The sequence below is a fragment of the Petaurus breviceps genome, unplaced genomic scaffold (genome assembly GCF_028583685.1).
Source record: "Petaurus breviceps papuanus isolate PSGF00001 unplaced genomic scaffold, PetGlider_PUasm1.0 90823, whole genome shotgun sequence".
NCBI classification, from domain to species: domain Eukaryota; kingdom Metazoa; phylum Chordata; class Mammalia; order Diprotodontia; family Petauridae; genus Petaurus; species Petaurus breviceps.
Window position 1 is genome coordinate 16,769,071 of NW_027187352.1, and position 27,376 is coordinate 16,796,446.

At 39.0% G+C, this 27,376-nt stretch overlaps 1 protein-coding gene across 23 annotated transcripts in view; it reads right to left on the bottom strand.

The window, feature by feature from the left end:
- DLG2 (discs large MAGUK scaffold protein 2) overlaps positions 1-27,376 on the bottom strand; it is a 2,470,643-nt gene that overhangs the window by 510,387 nt on the left and 1,932,880 nt on the right. For all 23 annotated transcript variants that reach the window (XM_069070968.1, XM_069070969.1, XM_069070964.1 and 20 more), the window contains one exon: positions 12,788-12,944. In XM_069070968.1, coding sequence (XP_068927069.1) covers positions 12,788-12,944 — 157 coding nt within the window. The remainder of the gene's footprint in view (positions 1-12,787; positions 12,945-27,376) is intronic.

Sequence of the window (27,376 nt, forward strand, 5' to 3'; positions counted from 1 at the left end):
TCTAGACGTAACACAGTTGTGGAAGTATTTGGGGCTGATATTCAACAATTCAAGGAGAGAGAATGGAATGGAAAAGGATACTATACATTTATATGCATGTGAATATTTATATATACCATGTGTGTATATAAATATATATATATATATATATAGGCTTCCTACCTGGTTTCTGACTCAAATGAAATTTCTATCTCTAAGGTTATCAATGATTTCTTAATCACACATGGCCTTTTCTCAGTCATTCTCCATCTTGACCTCTCTGTAGCATTTGATACTATTAACCACTCCCTCTTTTAGGATACTCTCTCCTTTTTTGTTTTTTTCCAGATGCTGCTCCCTCCTAGTTCTTTAATTTTTCTGACTACTTATTGCAAGTCTCCATTGTTACATTATCACTCATGTGCTCCTCCCTCATGAGGAATGTCACCCAAGGATTTGTCTTGGGATTTTTTTGGGGGGCGATTTGTCTTGGGATTTTTTCCATGGACTCAAGAATCAACTCTATAAAAGTGACTCTCAACTCTATTTATCCAGCCCATCTATTTCTCCTAAAATTCACACCCAAATCACCAACTATCTTTGGCCATCTCCAAAGTCATTTTCCCTAGGTATCTCCAACTCAGCACGTCCTAAAGAGAACTAAATGTCTCCCCTTGCAAATGTACCCCTCCTCCAAACTACTCTGTTTCTGTTGAGAGCACTACCACCCTTCTAGTCACTCAGATTAAAACAACCTTGGAGTCACAATTCATTGCTAAGACATATTGATTCTATCTCCAAAGTGCCTCTTTCATTCATCCCTTTCTCTCCTATTGTACTTTTACCACATTCATCATTTCTTGTCTAGACTACTGAAACAGCTTCCTAATTGGGTTCCTAGCTTCCAGTGTCATTCCTTTTGAATTCCTTCTATATACAATTACCAAAGTGATTTTCTGAAAATGCAGTTTTGGCCATGCCACTTTCAGGATTAAGAACCGCTGTCCACTTCCTCTGTCATTAGAATAAAAGACACAACTTCTCAGCTTTCAAGTCCTTTACAATCTGGTTCCAGACTATCTTTCTAGACTTACTGCCCTTGGTTATTCTGAACACACTTTACATTCCAGCAAACTTAGTCCACTTATTGTTTCTCGAATTTATCATTGTCTCCCTCCTCCATGCTTTTGCAGAGGTTATTTCCTTATTCCTAGAATTTACTCCTTCCTCATCTCTGCCTCTAAGATCTCTAGCTTTCTTCAAGGATTTCCTTTCTTCATGTTCCACGTCTGAAAGAAACTTTTCCTGATGTGCTTTGATCATGCTCTTTCCCTTCGCAATTTTATGTCTTGGATTCCTTATATACCCTGAAAGAGTAAGCTCCTTGAGGGCAGGGATTGTTTGTATGTGTCTTTGTATCCTCACTCAGTGTCTTGCATACAGTCGGTGCTTAACTATTGTCTGATAAGTTGGATTGGAAAACATCACCATATTGCTCTAAAAAAAGACAACTGTGATGTCATCACTATAAAATGTTTGTGAGAATAATATAGGCCTTTTCTGGCTTCCCCCACATCCCACCACTGCTAGTTCCTGCCCTTTGTGATTATCTTCCATTTATACTGTATGTACCTTGTATGTAGGTAGTAGTTTGCATCTTGTCTCCTCGTGTAGAATGTGGAAATACCTCTAATAGCCACAATGGGAGGCTGAGGCTGGTGGATCTCTTGAGGCTCAAGAGTTCTGAGAGACAATGGACTAAGCTGAACAGGTATCCACACTAAGTGTAGCATTAATGTAGTAAGTTCTCAGGAGTGGAGGGCCACCAGGTTACCCAGAGAAGGGCAAAGTGGCCCATGTCAGAAATTGAATAGGACAAAGCTTCCACGCCAATCAGAGTGCGACTGAGCCATGAGAAGCACTTCCAAACCACCTGAGATAAGGAGATCTAGCCTAAAAAAAGATGGGAGCTCCCTATGGGAAGGAACCATTTTCCCCCCTTTGTTTCCCCAGGAGATAGCACAGCTCTTAGTAAATAGTGGGCACTTAATAAACTCTTGCTGACTGACTGAATGACATAGGTACATGTATCTATTATGGTGATTCCTGATTAAAATATGAGAAGGGAAGAGGAAGGTTTTTGCAGACTATTATTTTAGTGTATAGACCATATCTTTGTAGTCACTCAACTGAGTGAGAGGTATAGAAAAAATAAAATCTTACTTTGTTTATGGTCTTTTGAATACAAGAATATTTGATTCAGTTGAGCAAAACAGAACATTAAAGGCTCTTTCTTCCATGCATGTGTTAAAGAGTATGTAAGAATTATTCATAGATACAGTGACAGAGATAAATGTCTTTGGTGTTCTGCAGCATCAATAGCAAGTACAGCATAAAAGGGGGAGTCATTTGCCCATCCAAGGTTTTAATCTTTGGCACAAATAATGCCTTGAATAAAGTCCAAATGCAAGAATTGCTTGGAGCTGGACATGTTCCCTACATATATCTTTTTTTCTGATGACATTGCTATTTAAATCAAATCCTATAACATTATAGGGCTTTCCCAATTAGAATTGTATTCACTTCAAAGCAAATTAGTAATCCACTCAGGAAAACCAAACTGATGATGAATAGAGTTTTTTTAGGTTATGTCATGCAATTAAATGGAAAGTCCATTGAATAAATTTATTGATACACACACATACATATACACACATGCATATATGTATATATATGCGTGTGTGTGTATATATATACATATATATATATATATATATATATAGAGAGAGAGAGAGAGAGAGAGGGAAATAGAGAGAGAAAGAGAAAGAATCTAAGGGCAACTAGATGGTACAATGGATAGAGTAATGGGAAGGAATTGGAATCAGGAAAACTCATGTTCATGAGTTCAAATCTGGCCTTGGACATTTACAAGTTGTGGGATCCCGGGCAAGTCACTTAACCCTATTTACCTCAGTTCCTTATCTGTAAAATGAGGTAGGGAATGAAAAGGCAAACCACTCCACTACCCTTGCCAGGAAATCCACAAATGTGGTCATGAAGTCATACATGACTGAAATGATGGAACAACATAATATATGCATGCATGTGTCTAAACATGTAGTACACATGTATTTATTTCTCTACCTATCTTTATATAGGCATCACAAATGAACTGTGAGTTGGTCTCACAGTCTTGATTGCACATTAGAAACTATGTACAATTTCCAATAATCCTAAATGGTTTCCTGGTGTTGAAATTCATCTTTTTAACTCTCACAGTCTTGATTGCACATTAGAAACTATGTACAATTTCCAATAATCCTAAATGGTTTCCTGGTGTTGAAATTCATCTTTTTAACATCAATATTTTTCTACTGGTGGTATATGACTTTGAATGTTAAGACATTTCATTTCTTAAAGAATCAAAATTTCAAGAGGCCTAAAGGAAAATTAAAAGCCACATGGTGTAGGAGTAAGAAAGCTGCAGTCCTTTCCCATCAGTGACATGTGTAGGAGAAGGTTTTGTACAAGCTGTCATCAAGAATGTGTACATGAGCAAATGGTAACAGATGGGCAGCCCACATGTTGTACAGGTACCTAGGAAATACTAAAAGGCCAAGATTGGGAGCCATCCGGCATGTTAGGCAGAGAGATATTCTCTAGAGGCTTTACTGATAATGACATACATTTTGGGATATGGATAATATGGGAATTTGTTTTGCTTGACTGTACATATTTGTTACAAAGGATTTTTTTTTCTTTTAAATGGGATGGTGGGAAGGAGAGAAAAGAAATGTATATTAATGGAAAAATAAAATAAATTAAAAGATAAAAAAGAACCACACAGAACAAAGAGACATGGATGGGTTGCAATCTGTGCTGATGGAAGGAATACCAACAGTGGTTAATCAATCAATCAACACACATTTATTAAGTGCTAAAATCATTTATTAAGTGTTTAAGTGTACAAGGCACCGTGGTAAGTGTTGGGGATATAAGGAAAATGAATGGAGCAATGCTTACTTGTAAGAGACTTACATTCTAATGGAGGAGACAACAAGCATATATATATACACACACATACATGTATGTGTATATGCACATAGGTGTACATGCACATACATGCTATAGCATATACACACATACATATATACATACACAGATATATGTATATACTATAGAGAATTAATACAAGGTAGTTTGGGGGGGGGTGAGGATTCTGGCAGTTGAAGGATTCAGGAAATAATTTCTATAGGAAAAAGGCCATGGATTCATTGATATATGCCAGAGCCCAAATATCTAGAAAACAGAACCCTTCAGGGAACAGGTCTTGGTTGGAATTTTCAGACAGAGCAAAAAGCTGAGGCCAAAGGCAGTGGCGGTATCATGGTCTGATTCTCCTGATACTGTCACTGTCTGGCTCTCTGTCTTCTTGTCTCTGTAGACCCTTACAAACAAGATAAATGGCCCTTCAATGGCTCCTTCCCCAAAGGACACAGACAAGCATGAGATGATCACAGAACATTCTCTTAAACCTAGAAGACATCACTGAAAGCCCCAGAGAGCTCGTCTAATACCCAGAGGCTAAAGTGACTGTCTTGGGATGCTGTTGCAATTCCCACAAGGGCATCTGTACTTACTTAACACAACGTCAGGCTCATGCCAGACAATTAATAAACTGATTGACTGAATAGAGCACTGACCCTGGAGTCAGGAGGACCTGAGTTCAAATCCGGCCTCAGACACTTAACACACAAAAAAACTAGCCGTGTGACCATGGGCAAGTCACTTAACCCCAATTGTCCTCCAAAAAGCAATATAAATAAATTGATTGATTGATTGATTGACCAATTCACTTGTATCAGTTATTCTTCCACCCCATGCTAGCATTAGCTAGTCTTCCACCCCATGCTAGCATTAGCTAGTCGCTTTTTGCCACTCAAGACTTCTTTTAAATATGCTGCAGTTACTAATTAGATCATGCATTGGATAGAGCACTGGATTAGAATCAGGAAGATCCGAGTTCAAATCCAGTCTCAGATATTTGCTAGTTATGTGACTCTAGGCAAGTCAGTTAACTTCTTTTTGCCCCAGTTTCCTCACCTTTAAAATGGTAGAAAATAATAGCACCTACATCCTGGGGTTATCGTGAGTCTCAAAGGAGATAATATATGTGAAACACTTTGCAAACCTTAAAGCACTATATAACTAGCTATTATATTATAACTACTATTATTGTGTTCCCTCATCAGAGAGTATTGCATCTTAATAGAGTCTAAAACTTAAACAATAGGAATAAATCACTGATGATGGGATTTTAAGTATTAGAAGATTTGAAACTGGAAGGAACCATTTAGTAAATCTTTTTTTTTTTTTAACAGATAAGGAAAAGGAATCCCATAGAGATTAAGTGAATTGTATAAGGTCATAGAACTAGCAACTACCGTGTTTCCCCAATAATAAGACACTGTCTTATTATTTTTTTTGGAAAGAAAAACACCAGAGGGCTTATTTTCAGGGGAGGGCTTATGTTGTCCTGCCTCAGCTCTCCTCCGCGGCACTGCTCTCAATGGCGCCAGCAAGCAAATCACTGGGGAAGAACAGGATGACACGCTCACTGCTGCAGCTCTGATTGGATGCAGCTCGGAGTGCGGCATGCGTTTCACGGAGGGGGGGGGGACGGTGCATACAGAGGGTACCGTAATGTAGCGTGTAGCGCAGGGGATCACCTTCACTACAATAGCAATCTCAATAGGGCTTATTTTCAGGGGAGGGCTTATTTTAGAGGAATCTTACACAGTAAGGCGAGGGCTTATTTTCAGGATAGGTCTTATTATCGGGGAAACACGGTATCAGAGCAGAGATCAGAGCCTGGTCCTCAGCACTCTCAACTTCTTCATAGCTTTCCTTTTTATACTGGTTGTAGTGGTGAAGAGGAAGCAAAAGATTGCTGGCTTAGTTGCTAAGGGATCTGGATTCAAATATTGCCTCTGACACTTACTATCCATGTGACTTTGGGTTAGTGACTTAATCTCTCTGGATATCAGTTCACTCAGTAAAATAAGAGTGGGGTAAGGGGGTTAACAAATAGCTTCTAAGGTCCCTTCCAGCTCAAAATCTATAATTTCCTGACTGTTTGCTATCTACTTTGTCACAGAGGGGAAGGGAAAATAAACATAATGTCAAGTCTTACTGTTGGTGCCATTGTAGAAATAATGAAAAAAAGGCTTTATGGTTTGTAAAGGGAGGAAGGACAAGTGTTAAAATCCCTATTTTACATTAAGAGTAGAGAGGTAACAGGTGGGGGACGATGCGTGTGGAACACTGTGTATGAGGTCAAATATTTTTGAAGCATTAATTTTACTGAATTTCTCTCTTTCCCCTCTTTAAATTTTTGTCATTGTGAAGAATGACTTGATTATTAAGGTATCAGTTACAAAGGTAGTGGATACAGCAGGAGGAATCAGACTATGCTATGACCAGTCCACAGACTTTTACTCTGAGGAGTAGTTTATTCCTACCAGCTAGGGCTCTGGTGTACATCAATGAATCTTAACAAACTGGGGCACCGAGAGAGGTTTATTGGGAAATATTGTTGCTCTTCAAGTGTTTCAGTCATGTCCAACTCTTCATGACCCCATTTGGGGTTTTCTTTGCAGAGATGCTGGAGAGGTTTGCCATTTCCTTCTCCAGTTCATCTTAAAAAATGAGGAAACTGAGGCAAACAGGATGAAGTGACTTTCCCAGGGTCACACAGCTAGTAAGTGTCTGAGGCTGGATTTGAACTTGGAAAGATGAGTCTTCCTTATTTTAGACCCAGTACTCTTATCTGCTGCACCACCTGGCTGTCCATTGAGAAATGTAGGTGATGTGAAAACAAAAGATATGAATATAATTTCTTCAAGAAGTATAAAGGGTAAAGTAATCTTGTAGTCCTGGCTGCAAGCAGCTTTGTAGTAGACATTCTCAGTTTTCCTAAATTCCTTAGGTAAATTAAATTGAAATTAGCATTGTTTATCCAAGTACCAGTTGTGCCTACCTATTAAACAGCTGCTGCATATCTCTTCTTATGGATTATCTGTATCTCTACAAATTTCTCTTGGGAAACAGTTCATCAAGTATTTAGAGGTACATCTGCAAGGGTACAATGGGAACCTCAAGATTAGGGGAGTGGCATCATTTCTTTCAAATTCCTAAAAAATGAAGAAAGCAAGTGGCCCAGAAGCACCAAGAAAATGAACATTTCCCAAGTGACCTGATGTTACCCTGCCCTTCTTGGAACCCTTTGTAGGCTAACCCGGGACCAAATAATAATGGGTAGAAGAAAGGCCTTTCTGTTTCTCTCTGCTATTAGCCACCACACAGAATAAATGCATGAGGAAGAGAGTGCTTTGATCAATAGGACTGCCCATTGAACGGAGTGAATTATGCTCTCTGCCCACCTACTAAAAGCATGTTCCCTGATCCAGGCAGCCCTGACCCTGACTCTCTGGTATAGAAGAAAGGAAAGTTATAAGGAAATTGTTATCAAGGACAAGAATGCAGAACACAGTAGGCTCCTTTCTCTTTAGGAATGCATACACAATTCTGAAGCAGGAGCCATATCAGTCATGATTTCAGGAACCATGGCTGTAGTGATGTTGCTGAAAAGCCCATCTGCAGAATGCGCTGTGTCTAATCCAGGTATGAACAGCAGATGGCATACTCTATCCTAAATATACTACCCAAAGACAAAGATTTTTCTTTCCTTTTAATCTTCTTATAGAAAAGCAGAATAATAATGATAATAAAACACAGCTGGCATTTAGATAGAAAATTCAGTTTTGCAAAGAGCTTTACAAATATTGTCTCATTTGATCCTTACAACAACTCTGTGGGGAAGGTCCTATTATCAAGTTCATTTTATAGATGAGGAAACTGAGGCTGGGAGAGGTGAGGATATTGCCTAGGGTCATACAATTAGAAAGCAAAAATATGAGAAAATAGTAAGAAAGAAGAGTAGATTGTTCTATTTATATTTGTTGTTCAGTCATTTTCAATTGTGTCTGACTCTTTGTGACCCCATTTGGGGTTTTCTTGGCAGAGATACTGCAGTGGTTTACCATTTCCTTCCCCAGCTCCTTTTACAGATGAGGAAACTGAGGCAAACAGGGTTAAGTGACTTGCCCAGGGTCACACAGTTAGTAAATGTCTGAAGTCAAATTTGAACTCAGGAAGATAAGTCATCCTGAATCTAGGCCAAGGACAAAATTGATGAGTTTGACCCCAATGTCAATCTTTCCTGATTCTTCCAGGAACTTGCCCAGTATGTAGTTGATGAATTCTGCTTGACTGATTAATTATATTTACTCCCCACACCTATGTTCAGTCTCTCCTATGTAGTTTCTGTGAGATTCAAGTTCTTATCCTTAAAAATTCCTTTATTTGGTCTTGCTATCTCTGCCAGGACTACATTTTTCTTCTCTAGGCAATCAGATGGCAGAGTGGATACAGTGCTGGACCTAGAGTCAGGAAGTACTGAGTTCAAATCTGGTCTTAGATATTTGCCATCTGTGTGACTCTGGGCAATTTAACCGAATTTAGAAATTTATCCTGAGTCTTAGTGTCTTCATCTGTAAAATAGGGAAGATAATAACACTGAGGAAGGAGAAGAAAGAATACGGAGAAAGGGAAAAAAGGGAAGGACAGAATAAAGGATGGAGGGAAGAAGGAAGGAAGGAAAGAAAAAAGGGGGAAGAAGGGAAGGAAGACACAAAAGGGAATGAAGAAAAGAAGGGAAAGGAAAAAGTAAGGAAAGGAGGGAGGAAGGAAGCCTGTATGTCTTTTTTTTTTTTTAAAGCAGTCAGGGTTAAGTAACTTGCTTAAGGTTACATGGCCAGTTATTTCTGGGTGTGCTGCTGAGTATCTGAGCCCGGGATTCGATCTCCAGGTCATCCCGACACTAGAGCCGGTGCTCTTATACTCGCTGTGCTACCTGGCCGCCCCTGTATGTCTTTCTAAAAACTTTTATGTGTATTTGAACTAATCATAGAATCCCAGACTGGTACAAGTTCTCAGATATCATCTAGTACAATCCATTGAACAATTCTTCAGTCCCCTTTATCTTATTCCTTAGAGGTTATATTCTGGTTCCTGCTCGAATATTTCATCATCTAATGAGGTAGGCTGTTTTCATACAGCTCTGATCATTAGAAAGTTCTTCTTTACATTGATTAAAAATCTATTTTCCATTTGCTTCTTCCCATTAGTACTAGTTCTACCCTCTGGACCTATGTACTTTGAGAAATGAAAAAAGAAAATCATACAGATACTAACATCAATTTCAAGAGCTTGTGTGTGAATTAAACAAAAATTACTCACTGATGAGGGTGTTCTCATCCTCTAGACCTTGTCCTTGAGATAAATTATCTTATACATCAGACATTTTAGGTCTGAGCTCTTTCTTAAGGTCTCCAAGATGCCAGGGTGGTTATAGAATTCAGAATAGGTCTTTCTTACCTAAAGTCAGTCGAATGTAGGTGCAGTGGGGAAAAGGAAGAAATCAGGGGTATGCCGGAGCCAGCTTAAACTAGAGATCTGATAGATAAATTTTCAGCCTGCCTTTATTTACACCTCAGAAATCGGCTTGATTTATTGTTCTGTTGATTGTCTATTAGGGGTGAGGAACCTGTGGAGTTGAGGTCACATGTGATCCTCTAGGTCCCTTGGACCAAATCCAAACTTCACCCTGGGAAACTCCTTTCACCTCTCTGTGCCTTAGTTTCCTATAAAATGAGGGGTTTGGATTCAGTGGCTTCCAGGTTTTCTTCTACCTCTAAATCTCTGATCCTCTGAGACCAGGGTTCAAATTCAATGCTCTTTCCACAATCCCATCTGCTGGTTCTTTTTGGGGCCAGATGTGGTGACTTGTATTCAGGGAGGGTTATGGTCTGTGAACACTTTTTCATCTGTCTTGGTTTTCAAGTTCCTGTTGCCTAGCTCAGAAACACCACCTCTTTTCCTCATGTGGAGCTCTCAGTACTGTCCATGGGAATTAGTTCCATGTATTACAAATAGTCTAGGGCTACTATTAGGAAGCATGACATATCACGAGGCTTTTACATGACTCTAGCTCTCAGGAGTCAGGATATTTCATTTCCCTCCAGACAAAAATCAATACTGAGAGTGGAGATTTATAGGCATTTGAAGATGATTGTTTGTCAGGCAGAAAAGATCAACATTTGGGGTTTCTACCAATGATGGAATATTGTTTTTTTTTCCTTTTCTGGAAATATCAAATACAGATTTCATATCATTACTCTGCAATATGCCATAGTACACCTCAATCCCTCTGTCTGAATATATGATTTTGGGAAGCATTAAGGAAATTAAATGATGAGAGTTGAAGGTCTGGCTCTCCCTCAAATCACAGAAATAAGATTTGGAAGGGACATTAAAGATCATTTAGTCCAACAGACTCTTTTTTACACATGAGGAAACTGAGTCTCAGAGAGGTTAAATGACTTCCAAGAACACATAACTGATAACTCATAGGGGCAAGTCCTGTGATAACCACATTCACTTCTCTCTACCTAGAAGCAAGTCTGAGGCCCATGTCTAAGTAAAATATGTTTCAAAATAATTTGTGATTGGAAAGGCTAGCTTTAGGGTAATTTCTCCATGCATGTGTTCAGTGGGGAGAATGTGTTCTGCATTTTAGGTAATGGAGACCCTGTTTTAACCTTTGTGTTTTTTTTAAAGTCCTTGTTTTTCCCTCTGCCCAAAGGGAAGTTGTACAGTTAATTATTAAATAAAAATGTGAGCAGATCATCCATAAGCCTGCCCTGAAATCCAAGAGGTTTTCTGATTGGCCAGCAATAGAGCCTAGAATTGTTAAAAGGACCAATAGTTTGATTCAGATTGCAAAGGATGACCAATCCTAACTCAGCAAAATGTATTCTTGGGAGGAAGATACCATTTTTTTCTAGAGTCCTAAGGAAGTCACAGTCAGCAGTATCAGCTGCTTGGTCCAAAGTGTTTCTTTGTCCAAGCTAAGCCTAAAGAATTTTCCTTAAAAATTAGGTTAGAAAATCATTGGGACTGGGCAGTTATTTTTTTTTGTCTCATCTAGTGATTTCATTAGTGTAGCTAATTAAAGAAATTCCTTCTACCAATACAGATCAGAAATTACAGTAATCTAAAAAGTCACCTGGGATGCTGAGGAATCAAGTGATGTGCCCAGTGTCAGACAACCATTATGTGCTGGGGGGAAGACTCAAGCCCAGACCATCCCAACAACAGAGCCAGATCTCTACTATGAAATATGAAGCTTCTTTTAACAAATCACCTTATCATGGGGGTTCATTTCTGAATTTGAATATTCTCCTTGGCATTATTAGCAAATCCTAGAAAACCTACTCTTGTCCACAGTATGTGATATCTAGAGTTGTAAACCTCTTTAGATGTCATCTAGTCCCTCCCTCCCCTCCAATTTTATTGACAAAGAAACTGAGGCTCTTATAAGGAAAGGGATTCTATTCAAGGTCAAGCAGGTAAATAGCAGAGCAGAGACCTAAATGCATGTCAATGACTCCAAACCCTATACCCCATTCTCTTTCGGACAAAGGTAAGAAGGGGAAAAGGGAGTGAATGCCAGGCTTGGGCACCTAGTTATGGTGGCAGAATTAAAGATTATAGATTTAGAGCCTCAGAGGTCACTGAATCCAACCTATTAATTTTTACAGATAAAGAAACTGAAGTTCACAAAAGGGAAAGGGTTAGCACAGGATCAAGCAAGTGGTGCTAGGCAGAACAGAAACAGAAATGCTTGCATTTAGATAGATTGAGAGCTTCGGGGGACCTCAGAGGTCATCTGCTCCAACTGTATTCATTTACCAGATGAGGAAACAAATACAGGTTCTTCTGTTAATTAAAGCCTTGACTGATGCTACTCTCCTCAGGCTTCTCTAGTCTCTGATCAGAGGGCAAAGTACTAAACTACTCCCAATGCCTTCCTTAACAGATGGCAGAAACTGGACATTTTAGCTCACTTCACTCTGCATCTGCTGTTCAACATTGTTTAACTCCATTGAACAAGATGCTTCCACACTGGGTACCCCCCAGACCGCTCCCACGTCTTACCCCACTTTCCTGTATCCTTTTGTATGTTTTCTCCCTTCATTAGGTTGTAAATTCCTTGAGGGCAGGGACTGCCTTTCTTTTTACTGATTGTATCCCCAGTGGTTTTTTAGCAAGAGGTTTGGAACATAGTAGGTACTTAATAAACATTTATTGGAATGGAGTGGATTGGCAGTGACTTGCCCAAGGCAATATAGGTGATAAATGACTTAAACACATGTCTTCAGCACTTTTTCAATGCTAATATACTGGGTCACTATATACTAAACATCAGGAGAAAGTGGGTTAGGAGGGGAGGAGTACTTAGGGACGGAGTGCAGCTGATTTCAGAACCCAGGAGACAAGGAGGCTCTTGGTACAGAGGAGGACAGGATGGATCAATACTTCTCAACATAGTTTTCAGTAATTAATGAAAGAATGAAAACGAGTAGTTCTGTTCCCCAAAGCAAAATTATTCTACTACAAGTCCAGAAAAAGATGAAAACCCTGGGAAGCTGAGATCAGCAAGCACTAGAACTCTGGTTCATCTCCTTCACAACCTGATCACCATTTATGCTACATTGCACACCTGGGACCCAAGTAACTCCATCATCTTTGGTTGTGTAATTAAAAAGCTTTCACAGACAATTGAAAGAGACTTTCCCCATCGTGTCAGGCCCAGAAGATAAAAGGTTTAAAAGCAAATACTCACGGAGAGAATCTGGTCTCCTCTCTGGAGCTCCCCACTCAGGTCTGCTGGTCCTCCAGCTAGAATAAAGGATACGAAGATACCTTCTCCATCTTCTCCGCCCACAATGTTAAAGCCCAGCCCTGTGGAGCCTTTGTGCAGGACAACTTTCCGTGGCTCACTGTGGGGAAAAAAGGCATTATTTAGACCCATGACTGTCCAGGAAACCACATGGGTTGTCTTTTGCTTTTAGACATATTGTGTACTTTTACCTACTAGTAGCTAGGTAGCTAGATATACTTATATCAAAATGTCTATCTATACGTAGATATCAGTACCTCTATTTATGTATACATATACAAAGTAAGTCAGCATACCAAATCTTAATCTCTCTCCTTAACTGAAACCCTGCATTAACAACTAAACGTCAGACATTTCAAAATGGCTACACCATAGGCATCTCAAATTCAGCTTCTACAAAACTGAACTCATCTCTCCCCATAAATCAGGGGTGGAGGACCTGCCACCTAGAGGTCACATGTGGCCTTGAGGCTGTAGGTTCTCCACCCCTGACCTAGACCCTTGCTTCCTCCCAACTTCTCCATTACTGTCGAGAGTACCACCATCTTCCTACCCATCCAACCCTGAAACATGGTGTTCAACCTCTACTCATTCACTTTACTTCCCCCCACCCCCAAGCCGACATATCCAATCTGCTGTTAAATCTTGTTTCTACCTTTACAACATCTCTTGTATACATTCCCTTCTCTTCATCCACATAGCCACCATTGCAGCATGGGCCCTTATCACTTCTTGTCTAAAGTACTGCAATATTCAGCTGCTTGGTTTCCCTCCTTCAAACTTCTCGTTGAAGTATTACAATATACCTACTCTGGTGCTTAGCACAGGGCCTGGCACAGAGTAAGGGCCTTTAAATGCCTTCACACAGACAAGAAAGATTAGTGATGTAGGAGTCAGACAACCTGGGTTCTTACTGCCCAAGGTCACAGAGTTATAGTTGCTAGAACTCACCTCTTATGAGCTCCCCCTAGCTAAGAGCTCCTTCCTTTAACTAAACTGCTTCATTCTCTGGCACTAGAAGGCATTCTATTGTGGTGGAAATATTAGGCTTAGAAGATCTGGGTTATATTCCTGACTTTATCATTCACTAGCAATGCGATCTTAGAGAAGTTACTTTTCTTTCCTGAGTCAATTTCTTTTTTCATCTGTAAAATGGGCACAAATTGTGATTTGCTTCTTAAAATCAAGTAATACAACCTCTCCATTTCACACTATAGGATACTGAGACCTGGAAAGGAAAAGTGACTCTCAAAGTTATACAGGTAATAAGTAACAGCTGTTACTCAAACCTACATAATCTGATTCCAAAGCCACATCAAATGAAAAAAAAGGTCAATCTTCCCATTAAATGCAGACAAATCTAATGATCATTTCTTATCATCTTTTTTGATCTTTCTGCTAAATTTGACACTAATGACCACTTTCTCCCAGAAACTTCTCTGCATTTTTTGTGATCTTACTCTCTCCTGGTTCTGCTTCTACCTCTCTGACAGCTTTTGTTGCAGTCTCCTTTTCTAATTTACCATCCATATCATGCCCCTTAATTTTGGAGGATTGAAAGTACCGAAAGGTAGCTAGGTGGTATAGTAGATAGAATGTTGGGACTGGAGTCAGGAAGACTCCATTTGGGCAAGTGACATCCTTGTTTGCCTTAGTTTCCTCATCTGTAAAACAGTCTGGAGAAGGAAATGGCAAACCACTGCAGTATTTTTGCCAAGAAAACCCTAACTGCAGTCACAATGAGGTAGACACAATGAAAAATGACTCAACACGTCCTAGACTTCTTCTTTTATAGTCTATCTTACTGATCTCATTAGATCCCAAGAGTTTAACTATTATTCTAGGTAGGCAACTCATAGATCAGCCTTAGCATTTCCTAAATTCCATTCCCACACTACTAACTCCCTGCTGGACATTTAAAAATGGATGTCCCATAAGTATCTCAAACTCAATATATCCAAAACACACTTCACTATTTCCTTCCCCATCCCCCCAAAGTTTTCTACTCTACAGACCTTAAATTTTTCTGTTGAGAACATTATCATCCTCTCAGACTCCCTGGTTTAGAACCTTGGTATTATCCTTATTCTTTCTCACCCCACATCTGAATCAATTGACAAGTATTTTAATTTCTAACTCAACATCTCTTGCATCCAAACCCTTTCTACTCACACAGCTACCACTTTAGTTGAGGGCCTCATCTCCTCTATGGCAGTGGCCAACTAGTTGTCCCCCTGACTTAAATCTGTCCCTCTCAAATCCCAAATCCAGAGCTTCCAGCAATTAAACTCCCCCCTTTTAAAATGAACAAGTATTTATATTTTCTTCTTTCTATCCTATCCCCCTCCTCCTTACTCCAAAGGGAAGAGAAAACCCCCCAACAAAGCAGAACAAAACCCTTTAACAAATATTCACAGTAAAACAAAACAAAACGACAGATTCCCTCTTTGGCTATGTCCAAAAAACCCTGACTCGTTCTGCACAGTGAGCCCATTACTTTTCTGTTAGGAGGTGGGGAACATTCTTCATCATTTGTATCCTGGAATCACAGTTGACCAGATAAAGTGATTTTCCAAAAGCACAGATCTGACTATACCATATCCCCACTTAATGAGCTCCCCTTTGCCTCTAGGATCAAACACAAACTCCTCTTCTTGTCTTTTAAATCCCTCTGCAGCCTCGCCCTAAGGTATTTTTCCAGCTTCCAATTTCAGAATTTATACCTCATCCTCCATCCTATAATCTACAGTCCGACAAAATTGGACTTTTCACTTTCTCATACGGGATGCTCCATCTCCGGCCTCTGCCTTGGTGCTGGCTGTCTTGAATGCCTGGAATGCACTCTTCATCTTCCTTCTTTGAATCCCTCACTTCCCTCAGGAAGGCAGAGAAAGCATTTCTTACCTGACCTAATAGCTTGTGCTTCCCATCTCAAACTACCTTCTAATTTCACTCCTTATTTATTTTGTATTTCACATGTATCTATTCTGAACATACTTATAAATGCTATCCTCATTTTGTTGGTATGATCAGAATTTACTATTACCACGTGACTTTAAAATTATTTTGAGTTTTTTTTTTTGTGGCTATTATTGGCAGTTTGGTGGTGCAAGAGACAGAGCACTGGGCCTGGAGTCAGAAAGACTGGAGTTCAGATCCAGTCTAAGATACTGACTAGCTGTGTGATCCTGAACAAGTCACTTAACCTCTAGTTACCTCAGTTTCCTCTTTGGTAAAATGGAGATAATATTATATAGCACCTATCATCTAGGGTTGTTGTGAGGATCTCAAATGGGGTAAAATTTGTAAACAATTTTATATTCCCCAAATCTTTATATAAATGGTATTGTTATTATTATGGCTTTTAAAAATAAAGTTTATGTTACCATACTGTTAAAAATTTAAAAAATTATATTAAATTATTTTTGAAATTTCTGTGAAAGGAATATATATGTATATATATAACATAGTATAATAGAATGTAATATAACATAATATGATGCAATATATACATACATATATACACCAATTTTTCATCTGCATAAACATTTTTAACTGTGACTTTTTCACGGATTTAACACAATGTCTATCATTCTTGTGAAGCCTGTCTCATTCATTTCCGGCTTTTCAATTTTCTCTTTAAATGTGACTTTCAGTGTGAATCACTGGAAAACCTTCAATAGCTGGGGAGTTGGAGTGGCGCCCACATTATTTGCTTGTGGATGTCACCAGGCCACAGCAGCAGCAGCCCCCACGCTGGTGATCTGTGTTCTCTGGGGATGCTGTGGGCGGGCAACAGTGACTGGAGAGGTTGTAATACAGGACTGTTGTGGCTTGTTGTTTTCCCCTTAGACCATATGGCCAAAAGGCTCAGGACCAGAAAGGGATGTAATTAATTATGTATGCCTTTTCCCTGAGCAGACTGTGTTGGCACTGAGGTTTGAGCATCTGGGACCTCGACAGCTGATTCCGGTTAGTGTCAACAGGTCCTTGCTGAGAACACTCTTCTTCAGCTGCTTAGTTCTGGGGAATGGAGCCTCCACTGGACAGCCAGCCCTAAGGGGTACATTTTTATCTATAGGCCAGGGCAGGGAAGACAGGGAAACCTGGACCAAAAAGTAGTGTGATCCTGTGATGAAGCAGAAAGAATATTGGGCCTAGGATCAGAATTCCTGGATTTAAGGTCTGGCTGTACTTATCTCTGGCTGGAAAAATGGCCTGGTATAGGGTAAAAAATACTAGAGGCTTGGGATGGAAACCCAGCTCTGGTACTTAGTTTCTGTATGACCATAGAGAAATCATTTGACTTCTCTAATCATGAGTTTCTTCACATCTGTGAAATGGGGATAATACTTAAACAAAACAAAACAAAACACTTTATAAACATCTCTGTGTCATTGAAGGTTGAGGGTAGAGGGGGAATGCTCTATCCATGAGGCATTTATGACTTCTGTGAATAAGCAAGGACCTGAAAATACAATATACCACTCATTTGCTGTGTGACCTTGGACAAGTCGACATATCTCTGGTTATTTTTTGATCTATAGAATAGAAGTTCTAACAAACTTCTCAGGAAGGTGGTGTGGGGAAATAAGAGGTAAGGAGAGAGAATATTATAGACATAGGCAAAGGCACAGAGACAGAAGATAAGATGTTATCTACATTAAAAGGAAACAGGACAGTTTGGAAGGAAGCAAGGAAGTCAGCTTATTAAGTGCCAGCTACTATGCTAAGTACTTTACAGATATCTTCTATGATCCTCACAACAATCCTGGGAAATAGGTGCATTATCCTAATTTTACTGATGAGGAAACTGAGGCAGATAGAGGTTAAGTGACTTCCTCAGGGTTATACAACTAGTAAGTGTCTGAAGCAGGATTTGAACTCAGGTCTTCATGACTTCAAATTTAGAACTCTATCCACTGGGGTACTTAGCTGCCTTTGGAATATCTGAAGTGCTTAAAGAGGAATAATGTGAAATAAATCTGGAAGGATACAGGGGGTGGAGAGGAGTCAGATTGCAGAGGGCTTTAAATGACAAGCAAAAGAGAGAGAATTTTATCCTACAGGTGATTGGGAGCAACTAAAACTTCCTGAGGGGAACGATGTGGTCAGACCTGTGCTTTCAGGATACTCATCTGGCAGCTGTGTGGAGGATGATTTGGGGAAGGGAAAGTCTGGATTTGGAGAGAACAGTCAGGATGCTACTGCATTCATTCAGGTGAGAGATGATGAGAACCTGAGAAGGTAGCCACCATGTCAATAGAGAGAAGGGGGATTAATGGAAACTTCATCCAAAATAAAGGTGTTGGATTTGCTTCCCTGTACCCTGCTCAGATCCTTTCTGGAATGTTGAGTTTAGTTTGGAGTGTTACCTCTCAGGGAGGTCACTGTTAAAGTGGAATATAGTCAGAAGAGAACAGACAGAACAGTGACCAGTCTTGAGCTCCTCTCTTGAAGGAACTAAGTGAGCTTACCTAGGAGGAGAAAGAAAGAAAAAAAGGAAGGAAGGAAGGAAGGAAGGAAGGAAGGAAGGAAGGAAGGAAGGAAGGAAGGAAGGAAGGAAGGAAGAAAGGAAGGAAGGAAGGAAGGAAGAGGAAAGGAAGGAGAAAGGGGAGAGAGGGAAAGAAGAAGGAGGAGAAGGAGGAAGAGGAGGAAAGAAAACAACTACCAACTTATGGGACACATCAAAGCTACCTTGCTTATTTGAAGGATTATCATGGGGAAGAGAGAGTTGATTTGTTCTGCTGAAATTAAAAGAGAGGACTAGAAGTTATAATTTCCAGAGTATCATGCTGGAGTCAAAATAAGGAAAAAAGGTTTCCTAAGAAAGCTGTCCAAAAGTGGTTATAAACTGACTCAAAATATACTGAAAAAAAGTGGATATTTACTTTTTTCTTTTTCTTTCTTGTTTGTTTTCCATGCAAAACATTTCCATATTAGTCATACTGCAGAAGAAAACACAGACCAGGGGGAAAAAAACAAACAAATAAAAAAGAAAAATAAAAAAAAGTCTGCTTCCATCTGCAGTCAGACTCCATCAGTTCTTTCTCTGGAGATGGATAGAATTTTTCATCATAAATCCTCTGGAATTGTCTTTGATCATTGTATTGGTGAAAATAGCTAAATCATTCACAGCTGATCATCTTATAATATTGCTGTTACCTTGTACAATGTTCTCCTGGTTCTGCTCACTTCACTTTGCATCCATTCATATAGGTTTTTCCAGTTTTTCCTGAAACTGTTCTGTATATCATTTCTCATGGCACAATTGTAATGCATCAAAATCATACACTATAGCTTGTTTAGTCATTCCCCAATTGACAGGCTTTCTCTCAGTTTCTAATTCTTTGCCACAACAAAAAAGCCACTTGTAAATATGTTTGTATAGATTGTGGAGATTTTCAAACAGAGAATGGATATCATATGTCCAGGATGTTGACCAGTATAGACGGGACTACATGACCTCTCAGGTCTTTTCCAACTCTGAAATCCATGATGCTATAGCTTTGCTTTGGATTTTCAATGAATCTTACCATAGCTAATCTAATTTCATTATGAAGGCTGCTCAGGGTGGGCATTATTGTCCCTGTTTTATGGAAGAGAAAACTGAGATTCAGAGATTTTAGGTAGCAGAATGTTGACCTGGAAGGGACCTTAGTTGATCTGGTTTTCTTATTTGAAAAATGAGGAAAGGCTCACAGAAGAGAAAGAACTTGCCCAAGGTCACACGACTAATTTTTATGTATTGACTTGCTAAATGCTGCTTAATTAAACCTGTTTAAATGATGTATCCAGCTAAGGGAGGTACAGGAAAATTCTCAGCCTTACATTGAAGGATACAGATCAATATAAATCAGTGGATGTGACTGGATGCTGAATTTATTGGTTGATTATCATCACACCACTAGAGATTCCTACCTTAATTAAAGCAGAATGGATGGAATAGTCAATGCCTCAGGAGACTTGGATATCTTTTTGTTTTTCCAAATTAATCCTTTACTTGAGAATGGGAGTGGCAGAAGGAAAACATACAGCTGATCTAGGCATCACCAAGTCTATTCTTTTAAAAAAAATTTTTTTTGGTCTTTATTAATTTGTTCATTTACTTTTAGTTTACAAGATTCAGTTCCACAGTTCTTTGAGTTTCAAATTTTCTTCCCTCCCCCCCCCCCCCCCCGCCCATGGCAGCATACAATCAAGTATAGGATCTGCAGATACTTTCACATTAGACATCAGTCAGGTTATAAAGACAGATTGTATCAGATGGAATGAACAATGGGAAAGAGGAAACAAAACCAAATAAGAAATAGGGAGAGAATGTAGTTTGCTTCAATTTGGATTCAAACTCTGTTCTTTCTAATTCCTTCTCTGGATGTAGACATCTCTCTCCATTATGAGTCTTTTGAAGTTGACTTATAACCCTGCATTTCTGAGAAGAGTCCAGTCTACCAAAGTTGGTCATCACACATACGTTGTGTCTGTAATTGTGTACAAATTTCTCCTGGTTCTGCTCTTCTCACTCAGCATCAGTTCGTATAAGCCTCTCTAGGTAAATATGAAGTCCATCTACTCCTTGTTTCTTATAGCACAATAGTATTCCATTACATTCATATACCACAACTTGTTCAGCCATTCCCCAATTGATGGGCATCCCCTTAATTTCCATTTCTTTGCCACCACAAAAAGAGCTGCTATACGGATATGTCTTTATAATGTTCAAGTCTCTTCCTGATTTAGCAAAACACTCAAACTGGTTAATTCCACGGAAATGTCAAGCAAAATGGCTATGTGTTTTCATCCATCTATCTACTATGTGATAGGCAGCATGGCATAGATCATTTGGTATAGAAAAAGATTAAGCCTCAAAGTCAGAAGATTTGGGTTCAAGTTCCACCTCTCTTTCTCTTTCCCTCCCCCCTCCACTGCCCCCTTCTCTCTCTCTCTCTCTCACACACACATACACACACAAGTCTTTGCAATTCATTTAGCCTATTAGTCTCTCCAACACTATAAATTGTAGAGAGGATTTGACATTGATAGAGGGAGTTGATCATCCCAAATCTACAGATTTTGACTGTGTCATGCTGGGCAAGTCACTTAATCTGTCAGGTCTCTAGGACACCCTCTATGATTCTAAAGTGCAAAGCATACGACAATCTACATTGATCGAGGAGATCTCTCAATAGGAGATTTTTATACCAATGAAATTATACATTTCGTCCCTATTCCCTTGCCTATTTTCTGCAATATTAGGGTTACAAAAGAAGCAAGGTCTCAAACCTGCAGCAATTCAGATCTTTTGGAGGACAAAGGACATTGAGGAGGTGAAGGCACAATGAACCAGTCCATTGATTCCAGTCCTAACTTTCAATATCTTGCTATATGTGTGCTTGGGCATGGCATATTCTCTTTCCGAACCCTCATCTATATAGTAAGGGGTTGTATTAGGTGACCTCAATGGTTCCTTCCAGCTCTAAAAGGTCACCAATTTGTGATTCTATATATTGATGACTGTCAAATGAATTGTTCAGAAAACCAGTTTCGAAAAGGAAGAACTTCCTTCTGAGTTAGACTGGTCCCTGAGAAATTGGAACTTGAGATGGGCCCTGAATGATGTGTAGGGAAGAAAAGGGGAAGTGAACCAGGCAAGAGCAAACATGTGAATGAAGGTTCAGAGGTTAGAATACATATGACATATCGGAGGACAGGGAGTATACGAAAGGCTTAGAAGTTAGGTATAAGTGAGCAAGGGGAGATTAGGCTGCAAAGGTGGATTGGGAATACATTGTAAAGGGCCTAGAATTTCAAGATAGGAAATTTGTACTTTGTCCAGTAGGCAAAAGAGATCCCCTGGGTGTTTTTGAACTGGGGATTAAGGTGATGATAGAAGTAGTAACTTTTTTTCCTACATGAGCCTTATGTTTTAAGACTACTTTGTTTTTTGCTTAGCTTAGACTTTTCTAGGACAGCATCTGTTAAGATATTTCAAAGGCCCTTAATAATCAGCACTGTAATGTGCTATGATTCTTTCTCTTAGTTATTGCCTTGAGGTAAGCTACTGAAGATGTGTTCTATATCAGAGATGTCAAATATGGGACAACACTTCAGAGTGAGAATCCAACTAGATTAAAAAGTAATTGGAAAATAATTAACAAAAAAATAATACAATACAACATAGATAATGTGAATTTGCAGTTTTCTAAGTCCATAAGAGGCCCACAGGGATGCATTTCTATGTCAGTTTGACACCCCTGCTGTGCATACTTTTTAAGGGGTTCTCATTCAATTTAGGTTTACAAAGTTCCTTCCTTAAAATAACCTGGTGAGCTATCTAGTGCAGGGACAATAGTCACCATTCTACAGATGAGGAAAATGAGGCTGAGGGAGGTTAAATTATTTGTATATGACCATATGAGTAGCTAGATGGCCCAATGGATAGAGTGCCAGACCTGGCTTCAGGAAGGAATGAGTTCAAATCTGGCCTCAGACACTTAGTAGCTATGTAACACTGGGCAAGTCTATTAACCCTGTTTGCCTCAGTTTCCTCATCTGTAAAATTAGCTAGAGAAGGAAGTGGCAAAGCAATCCAGTATCTTAGCCAAGAAAATGCCAAATGGCATCATGAAGAGTTGGACATGATTGAAAGGACTTTATAATAGCAACATATGTTCATATAGCTTCTAAGGGTCAGAACCAGGACTCCAGTTTATACCTCTAGATTTGAAGGTCAGAACTTTAGTCACTAACTAGAATTTATGAGAAAAGTTCTCAGAATTAGTTATGAGAGTGAATTTGCACATATTTTTGGTTAAATTAATAAAAAATAATAAACGAGAAAGGTAACAATCTTTTCTCCCACAGACATAAATCAAAGTACAGCCATCACAAAGGGCCATGCTGATGTTTCGTTATTATATATTTGGAGTTGGTGATTTTTTTTCACATATCATGAAGATTGCATAATGACTTGTGTATTCATCTCTTTCAGCTCCCAACTGAATTATTCACAAAGACAAATAAGGTCCTCAGTCGGTTTGTCTTTGATGTAGGCTCTCACTTTTCCCTCTCACTGTCCGCTTCTTGTCACTTCCTTTCATCTCCAAAAGGAGAGAAAATAAAACATTACAGGGGTTTGCCTTTATGTGGTCACAATCTGGCTGAACTCATGTCTATTTCCCCTTCCAAATTAAGTGACAAATGCTGTCCCTAATGGCAGCTACCTGCCTGTTTCTCCAGATAGCGCTGGAATTTTCAAAGAGAAGCTATAAAGTAATCATTTTATCTATTTTGAAAAATAAAATTGTCATCATCTTGAAGAGTGCTTCATCATAACACATGCCATCTTTTTTTCCCCGGCTTTCATTACTGATAAAATGTTGTTTGGAAACATGAAGAAAGCAGAATTTTAAGAAAGACTAGTATTTGATAATACAATCAGAGAAGAAAAAATGGCTAAGTACTTCCCCTCCAGGCAAATCACTTTTTTTTCCTGTAGGAAGAAACAATATTTTACTCCTACACTCTTGGGCATTATTGAATTCCAATTAGTTAATAAGCAAATGAACACACTGCAAATTGAGTGGTGTAAGAAAATAGTTTGGTTTTTATTAAAGGTAAACACTCAAGTCTTCTGGGTCTTAAAACAAAGCAGATCTGGACACTAGATGAATGATAAATTCACTCTGACCCCCGCTCCCTTCTTGTTTTCTTCAAAGGGTCTATAATCTAAGTCAGAGAAATTTGAATTCAACCACTTTTTGGAAAGGGAAGGGAAGGGAGAGAAGGGACGTCCAATTATAATGATAAATGAAAATGGTCACTGAGTTATACAGCTTAACAGCAAGTGGCATTAAACCCAAGAATGTCAGCAACTCATTAGCTGAAACCTTAATGATGTTGCTTGTGATTTTGGCTGAATTCAGAGAAATGTGCTTTTGTTCTCTGGAAAGTCACTCATTAAAAAGATCATAGAATTTTAGAACTGGGAGAGAGTGTAGAAATCTTCTATCCTCTATATAATAGATGGACCTTTTCTGTGAGGTATGGAGAAGTCCTATGGCATGGTTAAAAAAAAGAACACTGGATCTGGAGTTTTAAGTTCCAACTCTCCCTCTTGATAGCCACGTGACCTCTCAGAGACTCAGCTTCCTCATCTGTAAAAAGAGGATAAGCAAAACTCACACTCTCTATTTCACAGAATTCTTCTGAGGGCAGCGTTTTATAAAATGTAAAGTGCTACATAAATTGAATTATTATTATTAATAATAGCCCAACAGAAGATTATTGCTTTTTTTTTTTGGTAGCTGTATCCCACTGTGGAGTCAAACTGAGTTAATAGTCAACTGAAATCTCTAGACTTTTTCCCACATAAAATATTGTCAAATCATGTCTCAAGATACAGGTGTATCTTCCATTTGCACAGTTGATTTTTGGAACCTAACTACAGGAATTTAGAATTATCCCATTTAAGTATAATTTTGTCAGATTTAGCCTATTGTTCTAGTCTCTAAAGATTTTTTTTCTTTGAAAATTTCCCACCAAATATATTAGATATGCCTCTAAGTTTGATTTTTTTGTAAAACATAATCTTGATAAGTATGATTTCTCCAAATCGTTAAAAAAAATATTGAACAGGATGCACCTACCACATATCACTACAGAATTTCCTCCTGGTTGATGTTGATGCATTAATTGCCACTAATTAGTGAGGTCCATTTAATCAGTTATGGCTTTAATTAATCGTGCCATCATTGATCAACATTTCCCTTCCTTGTTTAGAAAGATATCATGAGAGGTTTTTTTCAAAAGCCTTGCTGAAATCCAGATACACACTGCAACAACATATCTCTGACCTACCAATGAAAGATTCATTCCCTATCCCTCCTCCTCAGTCAGGTATTTTGATATAGCTAACTTTTAGTAAGCTTATGCTGGCTCCTAGCCAACAGTACTTCCCTTTTGAAGTACTCACAAACCATCTGTTTAATAATCTGCTACAGAATTTTTTCTGGGGAGCAATGCTAACCCCACACAGCTACAATTTCTACATTTTGACTTTTATCCCTTTTTTGAACTTCAGGACATTTGAGCATCTACAGTTTTGCAGTCTCTCTCTCTTACCTTTTCTAAGAGTCTTTAAATACTGCTTATGGCAGTTTACTGACCATATTCTTTATATGTCTTTTCTGTACAGTGAAAGCTATAATTTATATGGGCTAGGAGACTGGGGCAACTAGGTGGTGCATTGGATAGAATTTTGGGCTTGGAGTCAGGAAGACCTGAGTTCAAATGCGACCTTAGATACTTACTAGCTGGATGACCCTGGGCAAGTCACTTAACACTGTTTGTCTCAGTCTCCTCATCTGTAAAATAAGCTAGAGAAAGAAATGGCAAACCACTCTGGTATCTTTGCCAAGAAAACCCCAAATGGGGTCATGAAGAGTTGGACATGAGTAAAATGGCTCAACAACAAAAAAACAACAACAAAAGTTCCCTTCTCTGTTATCCTATGTGCGCTTTTGAAATCTGATCTTGTTGGAGAGATCCCTCCTCAGCCACATTTATCCCTCTGGATGTTTGGATTTTCTTCCTAACCATAATTGTTAGGATAACAGATTCATAGACCTAGGGCTAGATGAGATCATATAGTCCATACCCTCTTTATCTGATAGCCGAGAAAACTGAGGACCAGTAAGGTTCAATGACTTAAAGTGTTTTATACTTAAATCTAATATGCTGATTTAGAATTGTTGGAATCATAAAAAGTCATCTCAAAGGTCTTTACAGACTACAAAAATCCTAAGATAACCAATACAGAGATGGAAGTGATCGCTAAAACCATCTAGTCCAATTCCCTTTTCTTACAGATGAAAAACTGAGGCTGAAAGAGGATGTGACTTGTTTAGGGTCACACAGCTACCAGGTATCTAAGGTAAAATTTGAACTCAGGTCTCCCTGACTCTGAGTGCAGTGCTCCATCCACTGTACAACCTAGTTGCCCTGAGAAACATTAGGCAATACTTAAAAACAAGTTATAGCTTAATGATAAACAATAATTATAACATGAATGTTTCCTGGGCACCCAAATTTGTGTAGGGTGTACTATTCATCTTTTCAGTAACATAACAGATGGTATAAATGCATTCTATGTGTTATACTTCACTCTTCCAGAAAATAAAAACAAAAATTCACAAACCTCAAGGTCCTCATAGCTATGTGCTGTTATGATGCCAAAACTATTTTCTGTCATATGTAACACTGACCAAGCCTTGTATGATGTTCAGGCTTATCTTTATAGTAGTAGACAGTAGAACTTAAGTAAGTTGTGTCACTAAGTTCTACTGTCTACTACTATAAAGATAAGCCAGAGGATTCAGAGACAAAATAGACCCACAAGAAGGGAACTGTTTACTGCTCTATTAAGAGCTGGGGTGGACTTTAGAAGAATAGATGGTATTCCAACTGAAGAGCTGCATAAGCTGTACCAAGAAAAGGTACTTAGCATTAGAATGAACAGGGAAGCAGGAACCACCCCCACAGGTATTTCTGAATCTGAATCTTTGTATCCAAGTTTGCCCCACCTTCAGGGGGAATAGGAGATAGGCCAAGCCCCAGCCCAGATAAAAGAAATATGCAGAAGAGATTGCAGACCCCATATTGGTTTAACAATATATTGGAAGAATGGATCAACTACTGTGACTAGGGCACTGATTGATACTGGGGCTGAGGCCACACTTATCTATGGAAACCCTGATAAGTTTAAACATGGAACTCCTATTACCATCACAGGTCTAGGAGACACTGAAATATCAGCCAGACAGGTTAAAATAACAATGAAAATTGGGCAGTTACCTAAGAAAGAATATACTGTGGTTGTTGTACCCATTCCTGAATACATCATTGGAATAGATGTATTGAGAGGCATGACTCTGAATTTACCTGAAGGAAGATACCAATTTGCTGTGAGGAAGATAGGAATTAATACAGTTTTAGTAGGAAAACTAAAAATGGACCCAATCACTTTACCTGAACCTTCTGAAGTAATTACTTTAAAACAGTATCGTGTGCCAGGTGGGCAAGATGAAATTGCCACTACTATAAAGGAATATGTTGAAGCAGGAGTGTTAGTCCCTACAACCACAAGATGGAATAATCCTGTCTGGCCAGTAAGAAAATCAGATGGGACGTGGAGAATGACTGTGGATTATAGACAGTTGAATAAGGTGACTCCTTCTTTGTATGCTGCTGTTCCAGATACCATCACCTTAATAGAAAGGATCCAGAAATATGATGGGACTTGGTATGCAGTTATTGACTTGGCAAATGCCTTCTTCACCATCCCAATAGACCCTAAACAATGGGACCACTTCGCTTTCACTTGGCAGGGTAGACAATATACTTTCACTCGCTTGCCACAAGGGTACATACATAGCCCCACTATTTGTCACAGGATTGTGGCTGAACAGTTGGATGAATTAAAGCTACCTGGTGTACAGCTTACCCACTACATTGATGATATCATGATACAGG